This window comes from Accipiter gentilis, chromosome 21, assembly GCF_929443795.1.
Source record: "Accipiter gentilis chromosome 21, bAccGen1.1, whole genome shotgun sequence".
NCBI classification, from domain to species: domain Eukaryota; kingdom Metazoa; phylum Chordata; class Aves; order Accipitriformes; family Accipitridae; genus Astur; species Astur gentilis.
In genome coordinates, this window is record NC_064900.1 from 8,730,891 (window position 1) to 8,754,197 (window position 23,307).

General features: G+C 36.0%; 1 protein-coding gene across 30 annotated transcripts in view; it reads right to left on the minus strand.

Moving 5' to 3' along the window:
* The window catches only part of ABI3BP (ABI family member 3 binding protein), a 168,547-nt gene that overhangs the window by 30,058 nt on the left and 115,182 nt on the right, over nt 1–23,307 (minus strand). For 28 of the 30 annotated variants that reach the window (XM_049824783.1, XM_049824779.1, XM_049824771.1 and 25 more), the window contains 15 exons: nt 23,109–23,156; nt 22,155–22,229; nt 21,287–21,361; nt 20,554–20,601; nt 19,926–20,000; nt 19,186–19,260; nt 17,597–17,671; nt 16,882–16,953; nt 16,325–16,399; nt 14,625–14,699; nt 14,069–14,143; nt 12,884–12,949; nt 12,506–12,580; nt 6,973–7,068; nt 1,907–2,017 (listed from right to left, as the gene is read on the minus strand). In XM_049824783.1, coding sequence (XP_049680740.1) covers nt 1,907–2,017; nt 6,973–7,068; nt 12,506–12,580; nt 12,884–12,949; nt 14,069–14,143; nt 14,625–14,699; nt 16,325–16,399; nt 16,882–16,953; nt 17,597–17,671; nt 19,186–19,260; nt 19,926–20,000; nt 20,554–20,601; nt 21,287–21,361; nt 22,155–22,229; nt 23,109–23,156 — 1,116 coding nt within the window. The remainder of the gene's footprint in view (nt 1–1,906; nt 2,018–6,972; nt 7,069–12,505; nt 12,581–12,883; nt 12,950–14,068; nt 14,144–14,624; nt 14,700–16,324; nt 16,400–16,881; nt 16,954–17,596; nt 17,672–19,185; nt 19,261–19,925; nt 20,001–20,553; nt 20,602–21,286; nt 21,362–22,154; nt 22,230–23,108; nt 23,157–23,307) is intronic. The other 2 variants (XM_049824766.1, XM_049824774.1) reach the window with 2 other exon arrangements.

Sequence of the window (23,307 nt, forward strand, 5' to 3'; positions counted from 1 at the left end):
ACCTAATAAAGAAAACAGGTTTCTAAGAGGCAATCCATGATAAAGGATGTCTTGACAGCTTCCAAAATAGCTATAAAAGACAATAACTACATTCACAAAACATGCAAATACTCCCAGATAACCACTGCGTGACTGTGAAATCTCAACCCCCCCCAAAGTCAAGAACTACATAACATAGTTACCTTCTCTGCATATATGACACAGAAGAACAGAGTGACTGAAGGCAGAACTCTAGTGACCCAAGTTAAAAAAAAACCCAAAATTCCCTACCTTCCATTAATTTCTTTACTAAAGTGGAAATTTATTAAGGTTCTCACTAGAGTCCAGTTTCACAAAAGTTCTGGAACTCTCTTGTTTCCTTTTTTTCCATTCAGGAGACTTTTAATATCTGCATAGAAACCTTCCCATAATACTCATCCACTGGATGAGTAAGAAAGATGCAAGTAAGGAATTAATCACAGTGTTAATGAGAAAGAGAAACAGGACAGAATTATGAAACGGAAAATCCAAGAAGAACATTGAGGCAAATTTTTCCTGTTAGTACTGTGGAACAGTCTCTCCAGGGAACCAGAAGAAACTCAATTATGATGTTTCAAACTAAGCTGGATAAAACACTAGGAAACACAGAAAAAGGAAAATCTGCTACTAGCCCCACAAGGAAGAACCAGATCATCTAACCAACTTATTCCATCTTGAATGCCTAGGAAGGTATGGTAACTACGGACTACCACATAACCTGGCCTCTGGTGTATGGAAGAAGGGTGAACTTTCAGAACACTGGTAAATGAGTTAGACACTTAGTGGAGAAAATTAGCATAGACCCCTTACAAGCAAAAGAAATGTATCAGGCCAACATTTTTTTATGCTACAGCTTAAGACTGACAATGTCTTACATTCTGTTGTAGCTATTACTAAGGAAACACCACCAATCAACAGCAAGTACAGACACAACATTTTGATCTTGGCTTTGCTGTTGAGTAAATATACAGCTTGTTTCATCCACCTTGGAGATCTGCTGCACAAGGTACTAAAGAACTATTTAGGACTTTAGTGCCTTAATAGCACACAAAGCCCCAAATGCAACAAACCAAAAAAAGACAACAGGAAATACAGCAAAGCCAAGACTTTTTTATTACCAGTGAACTACACAGAGTAATATGAAGACGGAAGCATTTCTCAAGATGCTAAGCATAATCAGATTATAGATTCTGACTACCTGGAATAATGTTAGCCTAAGGATTCTTATATAGAATCCACAGATGAAACATACATAAGGATACTGAATATCAGCTTCAGGATAAAATTAAAATAAAATGGGATATGTCAAAGCTTCTGTGTACTCTTACACTGATACTGAGAAGCAGAAATACTGTAGCACAGGAATGAAGCTAAACTCTTTGCACGTGAAATAACTCAGCTTGCTCTACCTCCCAGTGCTGTTAGTTTTCTGGGTGTCTATTAGTTCATTATTTGCAGTGGTTAATGGATGTGCCATATATATAGGACAGAATTTCTTTAGAACTAACCAGTTGGGAGTATGCATTGAAGCGTAATATTCAATATCTCCCATCTGACATGCACATTAAGTAACTGCAGATACTATTAGTAGATATGAAATGTTCTTAAGGTTGATCTCCTTAGAGGATGACTTGCATTATGCTATTTTGCTTTCAGTTCCGTTACTAGGGATGATTTTGACATAACTAAGTTAGGAAAACAAAAGGAAATCAGAGTTTATGTATGAAGACAAAAGACACAAAGCCTGTATGTTCCTGAAGACTAGTTTCTATAGATATCACAGATTAAAGAAAAAGAATCTATACTCTAAAATTCTCCTATACGCTGCTAGTCAGTTCAGTATTATCTCATACATAATAAAATATTTATTTTGAAAAGGCTGAGATACCTGGACTTCCTGGTTTACCAGTCACGGTGTTTGGAGGCAGAGGTTTTCTTCGCATTTGTGTAGGCCTGACGGGAGGTATAGGAGGATGCTGAGGGCCAGGTGATGCAGTTACTGAATGACATTACAAGACAGTGTTATTAATTATTTAACCTCAAATTCCATAAAATCAGAAACCGGTTACAAGTCATATTCTGACTTCTCAAACAATGTTGCATGTCTGATTTAGTATCAAAAGCAGAGAGGTGAGGTTAGGATCTGAAAGGAGTTGTATTTTCAACCTTAAATTCTTTGGGTAGTGTATGCCATGGAGTTTTAAACCAAGCTTACACTGAAAAAATGTAGCTCCTTTGGGATTTTGTACAAGTGTTTCAGCTATTAATTTTCTGTGTAGTTACTCATAGCTGTCAATGGTAATTTTTTGGCAGCCAACAGGATGCTTCTTCCCACAATAAACACCACATCAGTGTACTTGGAAACATCTCAGTATCCTACTCACAAAATTTCTGATCTTTTTTACCCTCTAACCGATAAAATTGATCACCCTCAGCTTGAAGCAAAAGATGGAGCAAAAGAGAAATTATCATTAGGGACACTTTATCCTATGGTGTTCAAAAGTGAAAAATTAAAAAAGTCACTGTCACTTCATGCACTGACATGGCTTGAAGACAGTTATTGTGTTAGAAACAGTTATTGTGTTATTGTGAAGCACCCAACTAGGTTGTTTCAATGTGCAGTTCCAGCCTTTATCTATTAAATTTATCTGACAAGGTCCTTTGACAGTGAGTTCTGAAAGGAAAACCTAAGCCTCTTAATTCATACTTACAAAACATTTTACTGTATTTTCCAGGCAACTATAAAGGATTTTATTATGCAAAAGAAAGGCAAAGATTTTTCTTCCACTATTCACCTTTGCACTTCTTTCCTTAAGAAAAAACCCAGCAGATATGTGCAACACATTTATGTAACAAAAGACTTCTTGTACCTAACGGGAAAATCCTCATGAGTAATATAATTGTTACAATGCTGCCAATGTCAACAAATACACAAGTTGCCTGATAGTGAGTTACTGGCTACACAGAGTACCTCAGGCCCTACATATCAGACCTTAGTTTACCCTATAAATAGAGTGACTGTGGGCGAGAAGGGAGCAGATCCAAAGACTCATTTGGGAGAGCCTTTTTAAAAATACTTACAATATACAAACAGGAACACCTCCATCTTTCTCTGTTCCCTTTTCCTTTTGGACATCTACAGTCACTTACAAAGCACATTTTTTCAAAATCCCTCAGATCAAGATAGGAAATAATGCTCTATCCAATTTAGAAAGATGTAATGTTTTTGAAAATAGCATTTGTAGGTTTCATATTCATTCTTAATCCCCAGATGGAAATGAAAAAAATGTGCCTAAACACCTAAAAAAGGATAAAAATTTTTTGTATATATAAGTCATCATACTCTAGATACTACTACATGGTAGTATCCATGATTAGTTTTCCCCCTGTCCATATTTAGGGAATGGGATTGTCTGAGATATTTATGGGGTCTATGATGCTACCAAATCTAATTTAAGAATGTGTGCAGACTGAGCTTGTGAATTAGGAGACACAATAGAATTCAGGGATTTTGTGATAGCATAGGTTCTTGTGAGGACAGTGGCATGGTGAACTACTAAGATTTATTTAATCTCAGGGGTTCTTTGTGGACTGGGAATGTATTTCCTTGAGTGTCATGCTTCATGAAAAAGGAGGGCATGCAGCCTCTTAGGACAGACTCTTAACACATGAAGCTTAATTATTGTGTGTTGTAACCTATCTTTTTCATTTCTCTTAAGTAGCTTAAATGTAAATTTTTCAGTTAACACACACTTAAGTTTTCAGAAAAAGTGAATGTATTTAAAAGCAAAGTCAAATACTGGCTAACTTATAGCAACATCTCATTAATCAGCCTCACCTCTTTGCCTGCTAAGATCATGGAACAGACCCTCCTGGAAGCTATGTCAAGGCATATGGATGACAGGGAGGTGATTAGAGACAGCCAACATGGCTTCAGAAGCGCAAATCGTGCCTGACTAATCTGGTGGCCTTCTACAATGGAGTGAATGTGTTGGTGGATAAGGGAAGAGCAACTGATGTCATCTATCTTGACTTCTTCCAGGCTTTTGACACAGTCCCATACAACATCCTTGTCGCTAAAGTGGAGAGATATGGGTTTGATGGCTGGACTAATCAATGGAAAAGGATATAGGACTTGCTGTCAATGGCTCTATGTCCAAATGTAGATCAGAAACCAGTGGTGTCCCTCAGGAGTCTGTATTGGGACCAGTTAGTGTTCAATATCTTTACCGATGATATAGACAGCGGGACTGAGTGCACCCTCAGCAAGTCTGCAGATGACACCAAGCTGAGTGATGCAGTTGATAAGCTTGAGGGAAGGGATGCCATCAAGAGGGACCCTGACAAGCTGGAGAAATGGGCCAGTGCAAACCTCATGAAGTTCAACAAGGCCAAGTGCAAGGTTCTGCACGGGGTTGGTACAATCACCAGCCTCAGTACAGGCTAGGTGACAGACAGATTCAGACCAACCCTACAGAGAAGGACTTGGGGATATTGGTATATGAAAAATTATATATAAGCCAGCAGTGTGTGCTTGCAGCCCAGAAAGCCAACCACATCCTGGGCTGTATCAAAGGAAGTGTGGCCAGCAGGTCAAGGAAGGCAATTCTCCTCCTCTACTCTGCTCTCATGAGACCTCACCTGGAATACTGCATCCAGTTCTGGGGTCTCCAGTATAAGAAAGACTTGTTAGAGAGGATCCAAAGAAGGGGCACAAAAATGATCAGAGGGCGGGAACATCTCTCCTATGAAGAAAGTCTGAGAGACTTAGAGTTGTTTAGCCTGGAGAAGAAAAGGCTCCAGGGAGACCTTATTGCAAACATTCAGTACTTAAAGGGGGCTTTCTAAGAGAAATGGAGAGAGACTTTTACCATGGCCTGCAGGACAAGGAGGAATAGTTTTAAACTAAAAGAGGGTACAATTAGATTAGGTATAAGGAAGAAATTCCTCACTGTAAGGGTGGTAAGGCACTGGAACAGGTTGCCCGGAGAAGTTGTGGATGCCTGATCCCTGGAAACATTCAAGGTCAGGCTGGATGGGGCTTTGAGCAACCTGATCTAGTGGAAGGTGTCCCTGCCCAGGGCAGAGGGGGTGAAACTATTTGATCTTTAAAGGTTCCTTCCAACCCAAACCATTCTATGATTCTAAGGTTCTATAATTCTGAATTTTGATATACATATTAAGGCCTCATGAAGAGAGCTGAGATCACAGAAGTATATAAGAAAATTACAAAACAGTAGCCAATTTCACAACCATACCCAACTGTCTTTTATGACTACAGTTCAAGGTATTGGCTTACTTCAAAACTCTAAAAGCTTAACTTTAAACACCTAATGTCATAAGATGAATAAAAGCAGATGTAGATGTTCCTTCAAATCTATGTGCATAAAAAAACTTCCAGTCTCTGCAAATCACAAGCTGGATTTACTTAAGTACACATCACTGCCTGACATTCAGTAACAAAAAATGCAGAGCGCCATCCTTGCTTTCAGTTTACAGATGCATCTGGCTAATATTAATAGTATATTACACTGGACTTAATCTGCAAAGTACCAGCTTCAGACTGAATAAACTTTAAAAAGATAAAGCATCAGAACTCAGCTGTCAAGATAGGCTCTTGCCTTTGTGCAGTTAAATTAGGTGCAAAGGAAATTCAGCAGGGATTAGGAGGAAACAGCAGTTTATAAATTATTTAGAGGCATATCTGTGTATCTGTGTTTTTAAATCCATTAACATGCTTTCAAAGGAAAACCTAACTAAAAAGAGCAGCTTCAGCCAAATAGTAAATCCAAGGGTAAAATCAAAAATTTTTTATTCTTAGTCAGTTTTTATGTCAGTAAAAAAGCACAGGTAAAACAAGCTCTATTCTTGGTTATGCTTATGAAACAAAGAAATTCTCCACATGTTAGGGTGGGTGTTTACACGTTTGGATGTATGTGTGTGTGTACACACAGCATATAAACACACTCTATGCTACAACTTTTCAGTTGAAGCAGAAAATTTCTAAGAAGCCGACTAGAAGAAAGTGAAACACAAAAAGTCTATTTTTGCAGGCCTATTTGGAGAAGCTGTTTTTCAGTAAAAATATTTTGATTGTTTTGAAAATATGATTGTAAGACTTGAAAGAAAAGTGAAACTGACAAGCCTGCTATAGGACATGTAAAAAAACCTGTAACCTTATTTAGTCCACATTGTTATTTTGCTTCAAGCCTAACATTCTAAGTTTCCCAACGATCCTAATATTCAACAAACCTTTCTCATAAATGGGAGGACAATTTGGTTATGCATTCACCTTATTCTCCCTTGCTATGTAGAAACTATCAGTATGACAAAAAAAATCAGTGCTTACAGTATTGTGCCTGTTTGATCATAAGGATACAACACCGGTGGTGGTAATTTTTAATATATGGCATATATATATGTGGGGGGCCTACAAGAAAGTTGGAGAGGGACATTTTACAAGGGCATATAGTGATAAGAGAACGAGAAATGGCTTAAAACTAAAAGAGGGTAGACTTAGAATAGATGTAAGGAAGTTGTTCTTTACTGTGAGGGTAGTGAGGCACTGGAACAGGTTGCCCAGAGAGGTTGTGGCTGCCCCATCCCTGGCAGTGTTCAAGGACAGGTTGGATGGGGCTTTGAGCAGCCTGGTCTAGTGGAAGGTGACCCTGCCCATGGCAGCAGGGTTGGAACTAGATGACGTTTAAGGTCCCCTCCAGCCCAAACCCTTCTGTGATTCTATTCTATACATTAGTGACTAAGTAGTGACCATGAAATATTCTTATTTTTATCTCTTTTCTGTAGCATTCTGAAGTCAAGAGAAGGTATATTCATGAGGATGACTAAGAATTATTTTCTCTTCTTAGTGGACGTGCTTTTTGTGTAGGAAAGGCAGTGGTTTTATTTTTTCATAACGTTAAAATTTGCTATATTGCCGTCTTTTATTAACCTTACCAGAAATTGGCTTTTCCCAGGTATCAATATATTCCAAAGGTTTTTCCACATCCATGCCACTTTGTCTGGAAATATCCTCAGGTGTATACACGACATCTGTGAAAAAAAAGAAATTAAATCAGTATCCACAGTGCAGTACCAAGTCATGTAGTATTTGTATATTGCATATGTTCAAACTCTAGCTAACATTAAGTGCAAAACTGGCATATATGGCCCACCTATGCTTTTACCAATAACTTAGTGGTATCTGTTATCTTCCTATTCAAGTAGAAAGTGGTTCTAGAGCCTGCAATTTAATTTTAAACATTCCTTGAACAAAGTATATTTGAAAAGAGAGAATTAAAAAGATTAAGAGATAACCGAGTTAAACCAAGATTGTATGTGGAAAGATGAGTACAGAGAACATTTCAGTTTTTCGGGATACAGAATAAAACGTCCATGGATTCTTGCAAAGGGCAAAGTTATCCTCCTCCCCAAAATAAGATCTTAGGTTACCTCCATGTTGAATGGCTAGAACAAGCCTGAACCAAACATATACCGTATTTGGAGTACTGGAGGCAAAGTGTACATAAAATTCAGTCTGTATATAAAATAAAGTCCTACTTAAAAGTTATATAAACACATTTTTAAAAACCTGAAGTAAATAGTATTAAAAAGATCAACATAACTACTCCTGGTACACAACAACTGTTTCACATGCTGATATTTATAGGATAGCCAGACTTTTAAATTAAGATGCTTTTTATATTTACTTTATAAAAACTCTATATATGGTAAAGGGAGAAGATGCATTGCAATTTCATCATGTTTGTGGGAAAAAAACCAAAACCAAACCAAACCACTCTTTCTCATGACATAAGAAAAAAATCCCTGAAAGGTAATGTACTGAAAAAAAAAATCTCAAAATTAAATCAATTATTGAATTCTAATTGTATTCCAACATGATCTAAATTTCTATGATGATCTAAAGACTTCATAGGTTTACAATCTGGTGCTCAGGTTGTTTTGAGATGAAACTAATATTTTAACAGCATGAAGCAGATAATTTTTCAATTATTTTACCATTTGGTCATTCTTGCTAGGCATACCTTAGGAATCCACAGTCCATAGCATGGACGCATTAAATGATTTACTTAAGATTAAAGTAATGAGACTTGTAGTAAGCTGCAAACAGGACACAGGTCACCTGGTTCCTATGACTAAAATTTCTAAACACATCAGGTAGTTATTTATATAACTGCAATTTGTCTTCAGGAAATTAAGGTGTTAATTAGATCTTCAGATATACAAAGCACCATAGAGCTAATCAAAGTTTCACATGAATGGTGTTCAGGGAAGAAGAGGCATGAGAAGACCAGCACCAGCGTTAAAAAGAAAAAAAATCTTGTACACCACAGGTCATAATCAAGAGTATACTTAGTTTCTTTGCTTCATCTCACAATAAACGCATCAACAAAATGTAGTAGCACATGGACTAAATCACACTAAATCACTCAAGTATCCATTACAAGTCTAATTTAGTTTTGCATCTTACAGTGTCTACAGAAAAGCCTACCTCTATCCTGCTCCTTACAATCTAATTTAGAATCACAATCTCTTCTGAGTGATATCAGCTAGGCATGAACAAAATATTGTACACATTCTAGACGGAAGAAGTAAATTTTTTTTTTTTTTTTTTTTCCTTCCAGAAACTTACACTGCTGTTCTGCCATTAGTAAAGTACTAATGAAAAGTAAATCAAGGTTTCAGGGAGAAAGCTGATCAAACCACAACACTTCCCTGTTGACAAAATCTCCTTTTTAAATTTTTCAATGCATTTTAAAGTTACATAGAAGTTTGTTTGTGTTTTCACACAAGGTACCTGCACTATCATAGAGCTTGCTGTATTTATCATATGATTTGCCTTATGCGAGTTAATGTAAGTTGCTTATTACAACATTTCGACTTACCACATTCATCCAAACTTTTAACAGAACTGAGAATAGATGTATAACTTGCATGTGTGTTTGTATCTTCTTTTTTCCTGGAAATATTCATGGGGTCTGGAACACCTTAAAACTAACCGCTGCATCTTTAATAGCAGGAATACCATTAGAAGCGTGGATCATTTTAAGGGAAGAACTGGAAAAAGTGCCCTTGGTAAAACAAACTGAAATACTCTAATACTTGAGTTCCTCTAGAACTTGGCTATAAACCCACAGTTTCAAAAAGAAAATAGAACACAAAGTTAATGGCCATTATAGTGAAAACCAATTATCTCTCTCTTTCACAAGGGAAATGGAAATGTTGCTCAAAGTTTATTTGCTGAAGGCTGTCTGGAAGATTAATAGATCAGAAGCAGTTTTTAAATGGTTAGGATTAAATAAAAAAAAGAGTAAGAAATATTACATACACTAAGACAAATACTCATAGAAAAGCAATCTCAATAAAATGAAATTCTAGAGAAAATGGCTAAAACATGGTAGAAAACAAAAATGAATGTTAGTCATGAGGAGGCAATCCTGCCTCTTTCCCACAGTCAAGTTTACCACCTGGCACTACAGCCAGCCAGGAGACTGAAAAGCCTGCCAGGAAACCAGTCACAATCCCATGTGCTGCCACTAGAAAAAACAAATTCCACTGCTTATCATTTGGGCCCTGCAGCTGCCAAGCACACTATGCATGGGGTGAAACATCTTTACACTGATGCTAATGAGCACAATCAGAAAGAAGAACTGAGTACATTCAACAGCAGTGCCAGCCCAGCAAGGAATTAAAAGATCCAAACTGGTCTTCAAACAACAGAGTATCCAGGGCTCTTCAGTAAATGTCCTCTTCTTCAGAGAAAGAAAAATGATGTAATGTCTGAAGATAAGCCTGAAAACATATTGTTCCTTACAGTCCAATTAAGCATTCTCATCAGCTTAGATCCAAAGTTAAGGATTCTGATAAGCTAACCACACAAAATAATGTATCATTTTCATAATGGAAGAAATAAACTTCTCCACCCCCAAAAATCATCTGGATATCTTAAAATGTTATCATTTCTCTAAGATATCACCTACTGAAAAAGAAACTTTTTTGTCTTTGCTCAGATGGTAAGATTTATGGTTCCACCTTAGCAGAATTCTCTTTTCTAAGTCTCTTCTGCAGAATTAGGAATTCTGTTTGCAACACGTAATTCCACATTGCTGGGAGAGATATGGAAGATTTCTTTAATTAATTACCTGAACTCTTCTGTTGCACGAAATTATTTTTGTGAGCACATACAGCCTTGCAGGCTCAAGACACTGCATTTGCCACAATACTCTGATGTACCTGCTTTACACAAGACTTGGGATTTCACTTATTGATCATCGAGGAAAGTACAGACTGAAAAGTTGCGAAAAGCTGCAGTCCTCTCTCAACACGTCATGAACATACAAAATTCGTCAGCGATTTCTCTATGCTTCTAAGAAAAAAGGCGCAGCCTCACAGAAAGATATCAACTAGTTGCTACGTCAGCAGGGTTGGGAGGCACAAAGAAATGCACAGCAGATAAACGCCAGATCTTCCTTAGTACTTTGGATGCCAGGTTTAACTCAAAGGGCTCACTTGGCAGGACACAAAATCTAGCTAACAGACATCTTCAGGCCGTTTCTTTAACTTAGAGAAAAAAGACTTATGTAACTGAGCAATTGAAAATATTACTAGAAGTAGCATTTTCCAGAAGAATTCTAAAAGAAGGCACTTATTTGCCTGTGAGTACACATAGCCTGCAGAGCAGGTTAATTGTCTTGTGACGATTTTTGACATCATCTATCACAACAAATCTCTAGTTCTTCCTGGCAACTGGCCCTGCTCTAAAGACATGGAAATAATGGCTAGTGGGCACTCCAACAGCAGCATTTAAAATAAGACTGCTTAAACCAATACTTTAGCAGTCACCTAGAACAGCATTAAGCACAATAAACTACATTTAACAATTAACATGTCTACGGTTATGTTTATATTGCTGATTTACTTAGCATGCATTCTGTTTTTTTCTTCTTCTTCATCTACAAAAACCTCTGCCAAGGCTACTACTATATGGCAGAAGGAAAAAGCTTAATATACTGTCTAACATAATTGTGTATTTGTGCATAATTTCATAATGTGATTTCAGAAGCCACCTACTCCTGGAGACCTGTTTACATTCTGCCTGTTTTGGTAATGAGACATTAAAAAGCTCACTTATAAGCAGACTGCCAACACAAGCAAAGAAGAAAACTTTCTGACCTGCAACTACTGCCATTGGTCATTTAATACTGTAACTGTCTCTGATGCCTTGGAATTTGATGGGCTCATCTCATTTACCAGAAAGACTATGAAAGGTCAAAGAGAACATACCTCCAATGAAGGCATCCACTCTGTATGTAACACAGAAGAGCACGTCATGTTCTAAACAGGCTATTTCTAATTCAATTTCAATATACGACCATCTCTTCTGAGGTTTTGCCATTTCTAAAAACATGGCGGGCTTCTCGAAATTATGTACAGGAATGAGTAGCTCAAATCATACTAAGGTCAACAACAGGAATTACATTGCCAAAGATACTTTGGAAATCCTAGTGCAGAGAAACATTACACAGACAAAAAAAGGAATGTGTAGAGTAGATGGTATATTATGCAGGTTATCCTAACCTAGCTAGCACGGAGCAATAGTATTGGACAGTAGCATTGTTAGTGGCGGGTGAACAGCCAAAAGTTTGCTTGGAATATACGTATTATGTATCTACTTACTTATTTTTATTATTTATTATTTTAAACTTGCATCATTGATGAAGAATCCCCAAATTTTGTATTTAAGTAACCAATGTCTGTATTAAAGAAACAATAGTATTTGTACTGACATAATAAATTAATGCTTTAATAAATAAAAAATATGGATTCATTATGAATTAGCACTGACAATATTATTTTGATTAGATGGAAAAATCAAGTACAATTGAAAAAGTATAAATTATTTTTCCCCCTGCCAAAAGGTATTTTGAATAGATCTTTGTGGTTATGGATCTATGTTATCTGTGTTTGTAAGGATGTGTAAATGAAGTGACAGTTCACACCTTCCTCTATCATTTCTTGGTGCTGAAGTATTCAAGCATGAATACTGCATAGTCTGAATATGAGTAGATTGACATGAACACACAATGTGCATAGCTAGTAGCTAGCAAGATACCTGGCTTTAAGGCTTTCTTACCAAGGCTTCTGACTTGGATTTAAACAACTGGGTAATGCTTTTCAACAAAGTGTTTTCCAGTTATTATTCTGGACCTATCATCTAGAAAACATCAGTAAACAGCAGCCACGTAATAATCTATCTGTAAGTTTACACTGAGTGTCAGTATCATTTCATAATGACACTCAGGAATTAATATAGCACGACCAGTAGCATCAGTTACATACAGTACTCTGAGGAATTAACTTCTGTAATCAAACACAATGAAATATTTTGCAGGTCTCAAGGTGATTTGAGGAAGTCACATTCCTGTCTTTTACTGATAAGTTAAAAAAACACCCAAACCTGCAGCTTTACCTGTTGTTGGCACAATCCACTTCGGCAATCCAGGTGCTTTTGTTCTAGCTGGTGCTAGTGTGGTTTTACTAAGAGCTGTGAGAGTTTAAAAAGAAAAAAGAAAAAGAAAAAAAAAAAAGAAAAAGTTCCATGAGAAGAAAACCTAACAGGCTTTATGTGATGCTAACAATTCCACATTAGAGAAGAAAAAATAATGCTGTGATGATACACACAATTTTGGTTTCTTTTTTTCTGATTTAGAAAGGGTTTACTTCTAAACTGATTGATTGAAAGAAAAATACCCTATTTTTTCCCAGGAACACTTAAAATTCCACTGAGAATAGGCGAAATTAATTAATTAATCTCCTCCCCATCCCAAATTGAATAAACAATTATTACCAGGTCTGGCCTGTGATTTATCAGATGGCTTTGGTCTTGAAGAAGTGAGACGTGTTTTATGAGGTGCTAAAAGACATAAGGTTCAGTTTAAATGTTATGTGTAAAAGGAACACTGATAGTGCAGTGTAATTTGCCAGAAAAAAGGTCCATGCATCAATGCGATACAGCAAAATGGACATATGAGAATTCTATGAGTTCCAATCCAAAATGCACGCTGAAAATGCTAGTTTCTTTAGTGGTCAGATGACTCCATCATGCAGTCTGACCAGTTACATTCATGTTTAGGTTTAGGAAAAGATATAAAATATTTACAGCCAGTTACCCAACTGTATATGGATACAGAGTTAGCTCTGCAAGATATCCATGGCCTTAAGACATTTAATTAGGTTCTGTAAAAAACAAACAAACAAAAAACCTCAAAATAAAACACCAAACTGACCCCCCCACCTCCAATCAAACATTCAGATAAAAACAAGAAACATTAAAATATTGCCGAGAAAACAACTGGACGCATTCAATGCAGACACTGTGTAGGGGTACTGAAGCATAGTGTGATCATCAAGGTTAGAATCAGAAGCCTTCAAGCTTTTCTTATGGTCACCTTTCACTTGCCAAATAATTTTGATATTTTAGTTGTTACAGAATCTGTGTGAATCACACTGAAAGTATAAGCAGTAGTCACTGTCATCTTGTGCCAAATTATCAACTTCCATAACTCAATTTTTTAAATAAATAGAGCTAGCTATTTGATATTTGAATCTAATAACCATTCTATCCACAACATTTAATCCAGCCTCTCTGAAGTGTCAGAGAAAATACTTATACAGGAAAGAACATACTACTCATTTTTGACATTTACATTTGGGAAAAGTTTTACAGATTTAGATTTAGTATTTTATAAGGAAAAACATGGAAGTCAGTTACATTTATGTTTGCAACACTATATATCTGAGGATCCAATACACAGCACTAATACTGTTTGAAAGCTTCGTATCATCTTTGTGGCAATAGTGATTAAACCTTGATTTTCAGAGCAATGTACAAAAAACATTTGATAAGGGAAAAAATACATTTTCATGTTATATATCTGAAATAGTTTTAAAGGTAATAATGAACAGACCATTAAAACTTAAACCATATTGATTCTACTTAAGATCTACAACTTAAGAAAATCCTAAAAATTACCTGTATTGAACTGTGGAATTTCAGTTGCTAGAGCAGTTTTGGGCTTGGGTGAAATCTGGTACGTTTCATTGGGAACTGAAAGTGGAGATATTATTGCTCATTGAATGCAAATTCCTTTTAAACAGAAGGTACCACAGGTGTAAAGGAAATGCAAACTGTCTTTGTGCAGACCATAAACAAAAAGAGTCAGTGCTAGAAACATGGGTCAAAAATCATGCTTTTTTTACAGATAAAAGACTTTTCAAGACTGGGAAGATATATATCATTAGTAAGTCAGACAAAAGAAGAAAAGATGATCAGGTAATGCCTCTTCATATGATGCTTCAGCCTTGTACATGAAGTACTTATTTCTAGAAAGAATTGGATGAAAGAAAAAATGGCTGGAAAATTAAAACCAGCAACATTTTGTACATGCACTGGAATGTGACTAACAATTGAACAAGACATAAAGATATATTAAGGTATTTCTGTTGATTAAAGTGTAATTTTAGCCATATAGCAAAAGCAGAGAAAGTAAAGTTTTATGAAAAATAAACTGACATAATATTCTCATTACCCAAAGTAATTTTGGACCCATCAACAACATGAACTGTTATAAGGTTAATTGATCCCAGGTGCGTTGCCCTTGGAGCTACAAGAAATAAAACATTGTTCTGAGAGAAGCGAAATTTAAAAAGTTGGATTTCATTAAGGATCTGTGTCCTCTGTTTCCTAAAAACCTATCTACACATCTGCTAAGACAATTTTAACAGACATGAGACAGACACATGTTCCGATTAGTCTGGATGTGTTTTCATGCTGACAGCCAGACAGTGCACCTATTCTGCTGGGCTCCCACCAACTTCAGAACACATGCCCTAAAGGTGGAGTTCTGACAGTCTTTGGTTTCTCTCACACTGGGTATATTAATTTGCAACTTCCCTAAAAAATATCTAAAAGCTTGTAGTAATGTATTTATCTTTCAGACATTCTTCCCTCACTCAAATTTTATTGAATTTAGTGAAAGATGTCTAAGTTACCAGATGAAAAGGAAAGAGTGACAGGCAGAGACACACACTACATGTCTCTTTCTCTTTCAGAAATAAGGTTAAAATATAGTAGCTGGAAAGTAACCAACTTACTAGCATAAAGGGTAGTGGCTAAATAGTGCCATTTGTTTTTAACAACTTTCCTAACAGTACTTTATTTTGTATATACATCATTAAAATGATTTAAAATTTAAAAGGAAAAGAATAAACCTATAAATTCTGTTTTCTAAAATTCTTTGCCTAAAACTAACCTTGTAGTAGTACCAAAACATGGCACTTGTAAACTATGACATGATTGGAAATAGCTCTTACTCAACTGAGACTTAGAATCTAACTTGGTTACTTAACAGAAAGCCTTTCAAAATAAGGCCCTTAGAAAATACATCTTTTTCCTGGACTGTTCACTTTCATTTTCATAGTAATATATATCTACAGTTCTTGAATGAATAGGGTCTCTACTTAAATTCTTTTGGGCTACATACAAAGGGTTAGAAGTCTAAGGGAAAAAAGGGGGGGGAATGATGAAACTATTCATTAACCTATTTGCCTAAAACTAAAATATTATCAGTTTGGAGGTTAGATCAGAGAATAAGAAAGATTAGGAGCTGCTCTATCTTATAATCATGTTGTCACTCCTCCCCTAACAATTTTTTTTTTCTGTAACCTTCCTACCTAGTAATTTTTATGCAAATAGTTCACACCCAGGGTAAAGCTGAGGTATCACCATCCTTCATTATAACTATGCATCCCTGAATCTACTGTAGTTATTGCAAAAATCACTGCTAGGAAGAAGGTAACTATATTCTTAGCATTTAACTATGTTGGACTGAGATTCTGTAATCTTGAGTTTCAAAAGTACTTGAGAAATTGAAGCAAATGTATTTAGGGTAATAAAATCCCACAAAAGGAAAGAACTTAGTGAAGCTGGTTACAGCAGTGTATTTTTATTAAAATGAATAGAATTCCTCACATTTTTAATGGCTACTACCCACCAATTCAATAAACAAATGTTGAAAAACCCAACCATCTTAACTTCTGCTCTCCATGGAAATGCAATTCTTGGGCATTCTCTTTGATATAATTTATTAACGTACTCTGATCTGAACAATGATACTAATTTCTGTCTACATATCATGCATGTCACATGACTTCAGTACTGAATGACAGCAGAAAGTGTAACTAAGGCAGTGCCACAGTAACACTTTTAAAGTTAAAAACTTTAAATTACCAGGTTTAGTCTGTGGTACTTCTGGCCCAACAGATGTTTTGGGTTTGGAAGGAATGAGCAGTGTTTCTTTTGGAGCTGAAAGAAGAGGAAAAAGATTATTATTATATTCTTCTGGAGTCATGATCCAATGCCATATTTAGCCCACAGAAAATGCATGCCTCAAATGCCTGAAAAAAAGACAATAACAATTCCACGGCTTTCTGGAACCTGAAACAAAATGACTATCCAAAACACAGAAAAGTTCTAGCACTGCACTGTAGGATAAGATGAGTTAGTGGCTAAAATTCTTCCTCTAAAATAAAAATTGGACCACTGGCTTTGGTTGGAGATCTGACAAATACAGGCTTCTGACCAGACAGGAGCTGTAGGTTATTTCTGCTTTACTTCTAGGACAGAACTGAGACTCATATGTATTAAGAAACATGCATGTGTGTATGCAGAATGAAGGCTACTGGAATGATGTTACACAAAATATCACGCCAGAGCATGTCCTCCAGAAATTTCTCCGTTGAAAAATTAAACACACCTACATTTTAACTTTAAGGAAACTTATTTACCCATTGTTGCCCTTGAATGCTCAGTGGTAGTAGATTTTGTAATAACTGGTTGTGGAGTTGTCTGATGTATTGCTGTTAAGGAGAAAATGTGAAGAATCTTAGAATATTAAATTGTAACAGAAGCAAAGTAGCATTTGCACTATTCCTAAAACTTTCAAAATGCCCCAAAGAGTAGCAGAATATTTTTAGCAGATATTATTATCTTTCTATTAACTTCTCTTATACATTTCTTCTATAAGAAAAATGGGAAGAGACACAGCCCACTGTAACTATTTTTAAGACTACTTTTGTTTGAGTATAGCACACAATGTCAGTTGCTAACTGTACAAGCACATTACAAAGGAGTTCTGCTGCATCTTATGGATTAAAAAAAAAAAGTGCTCACAGAGAAGCATCTCATTGCCAGGCAGTAATCAGAGAGAACTCAGCCTATCTAAGCCACTGAAATTTGTCAACACCCACATTACTACATTTCAGTCATCAGTTAGCTATATGTAATAGAAAGGAGGAAAAACTTTTTTGATGCTATACTACAAATCCTACTATTATTTTCAGTGTAGTTTTAGCATATCTTGGATTGACTGACTTAATTTTAATGCATTTGTTTCAGCACAAAACAAGCTATGAACAATTCTGTTAAAAAGCACTAAACCTGAGGCTAAGGGAAAGAATGATTAAACACAAACACACAAAATTAAAAGAATGACTCCATTACCAGGTTTGGTGTGTGGCACTCTTGGTTTTTCAGATGTTTTTGGTTTGGTATGAATGAACTGTTTTTCAGTTGGAGCTGAAATAAAAACAAACAGCACCCGGAACAATAATTGAAAAAACCCACTGCTTTCATAGTACACAAGGAACATAAGTATGATCTCATCTATAATAAGGCAAGTTATGTAAGGGTAAAGCTGAAAATCAATCAGTTGGAATTCCTGCAAAGAAAGGAAAACAAATTAAATAGCTGCTGACACAGATTTCCCCCAAATTATATACAAATTTGTAGCTTTGGATGAAACAATGAAGAAGTGAACAGCATACAGTAAAGTAATGGGACAAAAATAGACAGTAGTAGCCTACATCTTCCACATCTGCCATGCACGAGTATCTGAGGACCAGATATATTTTTGAGTGAACCCTTCCTATCAGACTTTGTTTATAAATTAACTTCTTTGTTCTTATGTGGAACTATTCAATTTTGCTATCTTCATACTGTTCAGTTAAAAATTCTTGCCACGTAGGAATCATTTACTAGAAAAGGTTATCTTAGCACTTGCTAGTCTGTGATCCACACCAGTGTGAGAGGTCCTCAAAATATCTGCCTTAGCCTGTGCATACTTCATCCCCCTTGCTCTGAAGAACCATTTTCTGCATATGAATATTGCACCAGGTAGCCCCAAATGTGTATGACAGGGCACATAAACTTCATAAGGCTATACGGAGAGATATCAAATGAATACTAACCTGAGTATCAATGCATACAGGGAATATATATTAAAATAGAAACATGATGAAAAGTATTTTTCATTTCCTATTCCTCAGAAAGAAAAAAACATAGTTCAAAGATTATTAAATGGCTATTAATACTTCATTAATGTTACCATTTCTTTCTCAGAAAATTATGGTCAATGTCTGTCTCTGAAACTGAGGGACAGAGAACTGATTATTAACAAAGATTGCTCAAGCAATTCTTCTGCTGCCCAATACTGCTTGGATTAATTGACCTTATTTGGTCCACATCTGACATTTATGTTAAGAAATAATTCTCAGCTAATGTTTCATATATTTAAGCAAGTTTTCCCAACATGGATGACTCAAAGTTAGCAAAGAAGATGGCTTTAAGAACTAGTATTTGATTCGGAGGATCACATAGCTGGTCTGTTTTGGTGTATGTTTTGCTATAGTTGATACCTTAACGTCTTCCTGCAATTTTCTTCTGTAAAATTATACCGTGAGGAGTGAAGCACAAAAGTATTTTAGGATGACAGTATCCATACCTCAGATGCAGAAGTTACAGGAATCACTACCTGCGCTTTAAATAAAGTCCCCTTTTACTGGAAAATATATAACATCTGAAGGAATTACACCATCCTGCTGGAAAGGCTAGAAGACGAGGAAAAGAACCTTCAAAAGTAAATGAGCTCATGCGTTATTACCCTTATCAAGACCAAAGGGCAAACATGTAACTAGAAGCAGAGCAAAACTTCATCATTAGTTTTTAGTATCATGTAATGAGCTCTCTCTAAGAAGATCTTCTCTATCAAGAATGGAAAATAGAGTAATTATTTATGAAATACACATGATTACCCAGTGTTGCCTTTGTTCTTTCAGGAATATGAGGAATCATAGTAGTATCTGGTTCACGGAAGGTTGGAATGATTTCTGTTGGAAAAAATGTTGATAAACGCTCAGAATAATGAAAAGACTCTCCCCTTCTCTCCCTCCCCGATAAAAAAACCCTTCAGCACTGTACTATGTATACCAGGAAAGGGATGTTTTAAAACAGCAATGGGCATTTACTCTAGAGATTTATGGTTACAAAGAGTTAATTTTTTTGTTTGTTTTTAACATCCAGATACTTAAAAAAACAACAATAACAACCCTTCAGTGAAATCACCAATTATGTTATAGAGGTCAGTCAGATTTATGATGGGGAGTCTCCTAACTGAAATACAACTAATCTGGATGAAAATGTGTATATAAAGGAAAAGCACTGTAACAGCTTTAAGAGGCTTCTCTCCTACATGGTGCAAATAACTGAAGTGTGTTGCTCAGATATAAGCTGTGAATAACTTTTTGTCATTGATTTAAACATACAGGTTACTATTATTTCTTCTGGTAATATCTGCATAATATAAAAAAAAAAATCCTGAACTGTTGTAGTTTCCATCAGTGGTATGACTTCAGTGCAGCATTGCAGAGGTTTCTTAAGCTAGAATTATGCCCAGGTAACAGCAAATGTACTGTTGACAACTCCCCCCACTGCCCACCCTGAAAGCAGTTGCTCAATTATCAACCGCAGCTTTACAAAAGACCAGATAATTTACCAGGCTTGCTGCGTGGAGCATCTGGGATGGGAGCTGCTTTAGGTTTAAAGGGAGTATGTTGTGGTTCTTTAGGAGCTGAAAGAAAAGACCTGTTTTAAGACTCTTTAGAAATTAGACAGGTTTATTGCACAGGCACTGCATGCCTCGTGCTTACAAAGAAAAACAAGATCCTTACATGAGAGACTGAAAAATTGAGTGACAGATGCATACAGGATTCAAAGAGAAAAGAAAATCATGATGAAAACATGGCTGGAAAATTGATCAAGTAAGGAAAATCTGGAGTCGAGCAACAAAAACTGGAAGAACAGACACAACCGTAGTGGACATGTTTCCATTTGTATTTCAGAGCTCATAACTGCAATACCCGTGGCATGCTTGTCTCTTAAAAGTGTCAAAGGAATGACAATGTGTGTGAGAGTGAAAGAAATTTTCTGTGAAGACAACAAAACAGCTAGGAAACTTTCAATACCTGGAACAGAGTAGAATTAAGTTCAGTAGGCAGAAAAGAAAACAAATCAAAACTACAAACAGATGACATGTGAAAAACAGACTAATGATATATATAATCTTTGGTCTGAGGAGCAGCAGGGAAAAAAGAATAACGACCAGCCCAAGATAACATTTTTACCTGTCACTGTCTTTGGTTGTTCAACTGTAAATGCAGTAGGTGCCAAAACTTCATAAAAACAAGAATGTACACATAATTAGTGGTAAGTACAAGGAAAAGGGTAAAAATACTCCCTTTTATGTGACTGATTTTCTTTTCAAATTAGAATACATTCTTAAATTTGTTTGTTTTTTTTTTTTAAAAATATTATTTATTGGTGGAATTAGTGAATATACACTCACTCAAAAGGAAGTTCATCTGATGATTTCAGAACCACCAGGAGTTTACAGAGGTTTGGCAGCTCGCTAGTATGTAAATCCCTACGAAGTTCATTTTTAAGGGTCAAATTCTATTAACCGGGCACACAAACATATGAGTGGTTTGAGTTACAGATATTTAGAGTCATACACGAAGGGCCTCAAATATGTTTTTCTCTAAGCATCTTTTGATAGGCACAGAAGAGATGCAATTTCTTCCAAGAACATTCTTATAATGTTTGTATGTTGTCTACCCTGCTATGCAGATTATTCACCAATGACAGCTGTCATGTGGCTGAAAAGCATATACAACTGATCAAAACTCAGCCATTAAAAAATACAAATCAGTTCTATCTTCCTTTAAACATGTATTTAATGATCATTAGAAAATCTACTTGTAATATGAAGAGATGTTAATCAACACTTGATTCATTGAGGGAAGACAACTGAAAAGAAACCCTTAATAGTCAAGCACAACATAACAACCATGTATTTACCAGGTTTTGTGTGTGGTACATCTGGACTTGGTGATGCTCTGGGCTTGGAAGGGACTCGCTGACTTCCTTTTGGACCTGTGAAGATGAGCAAAGTTTTAAACATGTTATTGAGGAGGATGATTCAACGTAAGTCTTTTAATTTTCCAGGCAGGAGATTCATTTGCTGCGAAGAATTTTTTTAGGAAATAATTCTTCCATTTGAAAATAATCACAAAGAGATCTCCTGCCAATGAAATCAATATTATGTTAGTGCAGAGACTAAAGACAAAGTGACTGTAACAGTGCAGTATTGGATTAAACCTCCACTCCTCTCAGCTCTATCAAACAGAGCTTTCTTCGGAGTAAACTGCTCTAGTTCTAACAGTTCCCCTAGTTGTGCTTCTCAAGTGTTTCATATTCCAAAAATCCGCTGCTCATTTAAATCAACTTTGCATTAAAAAAAAATCTTCAGCAAAACAGTCAAAGCAGAAGAAACATGGAAATTTACCACTAATTTTAAAATGGACTTAACTATTTGCAAAGTTTTGGGAACAGGAAAATACTGTAATTTTACACTTGCAAATGAGTAATTAGAAAATACAAATACCTCTGGCACATTATATGGAAATTAAGGTGCAAATTTTCTTATGTGCAAGGGCTCAAGATAAGTGTTAACCCCCATATCCCTACCATTATACAAATTACTGACATGTATAAATATGTAGCTGTTTATCTTGTTCCATGACAGCTATATAGAAAATTTGATTATGACAGTAAACCACAGCCTATTCAATAAGTATCTGTGTACCTTCAGAGAACTCATAAATTTTGACAATTTTCAAACTGATGAACTTTCATCCACTAAACGGCAAAATATTGATAAGCTTACTCGCTCTAGTTGGAGGAACGTGTGGACTAGGTGATGTTTTCAGTTTGGAAGGCCTGTGACGTGTATCTTTAGGAGCTGAAAGAAAGAAACTGGGTTATGCTGTACTAAAATTTTCTGAGGTATCAATGTCCACTACCACCCATAACAGTCAACAAAAACAGAGCAAAGATTTGAACCAAAGATATTCTATGGAAGTGATGCAAAAGAGAAAGGTTTTTTTGAACAAAATCAGGCTATAGACAAAAGAAATAATCTTCTGTGACATATGATCAGCTAAGCATGGGACAGAATTACTGTTTCTATTTAAGAAGAGGACGTGAAAAAATAAAAGAGGAGGAAAAGAAAATAAGTAGGTTCAAATAGAAAGACACCACTGCTCTGTAATGGAGGTTGTATTGGAATGATCTGCAGTACCAGATTCAAATAATAAAAATGCCTTGGTCAAATGGATCTGCCCCAAGGAATCACATGACCCAAAGATCACTGAAGTGATTCTGTTTGTCAGTGGAATTGAGGTTTGAGTGAAACAGAACAATTTTTCAGACCTCTCTGAAGGACTGAATTTCATTTAGTAAAACTGGAAGAGAAGGAAAGCAGAGAAAAAGAACTTACAGCATGCAGCTCTGCTCACTCAAACCACATCACTAACTACAACAGTGCCACCTCTACAGTATGACTGAGAATCTCTAAGTTCGGACCCTGTTCTGATCTGCCATCTGTCTCTTATCATTAAATATTGAAGGAAATTGCCCTATGTCATGTGCATAACAACTGGAAAGGCACAAGGATCTTCCTCAATTATTTTGTAGAAAATAAGAAAAGAGGCAGAGAATCTTGACTTAAATTATTAAGGCACATACAAAGAAAGGTGACAAATTCTTGCAGGTCTACTCTTAAGGATTTGTGTTGAAGAGGAAAGGCAACATGACTATTCAAGGAAAATAGTATCATTACCTACTGTTGACTTCGGTTTCTCAGTTCTAAACATAATTGGTTCCAGAACTGCATTAGCATAATAAAAAAAAACAAAACCAAATATTACTAAGAACAATCAAAACATTACAATCAATACCTCCACAATGATCATACCGTCCCTGCTGCAGCAAGTAACAGATGGTCACTCCTCCTTGAAACTCAATGCATGTCAGAATAT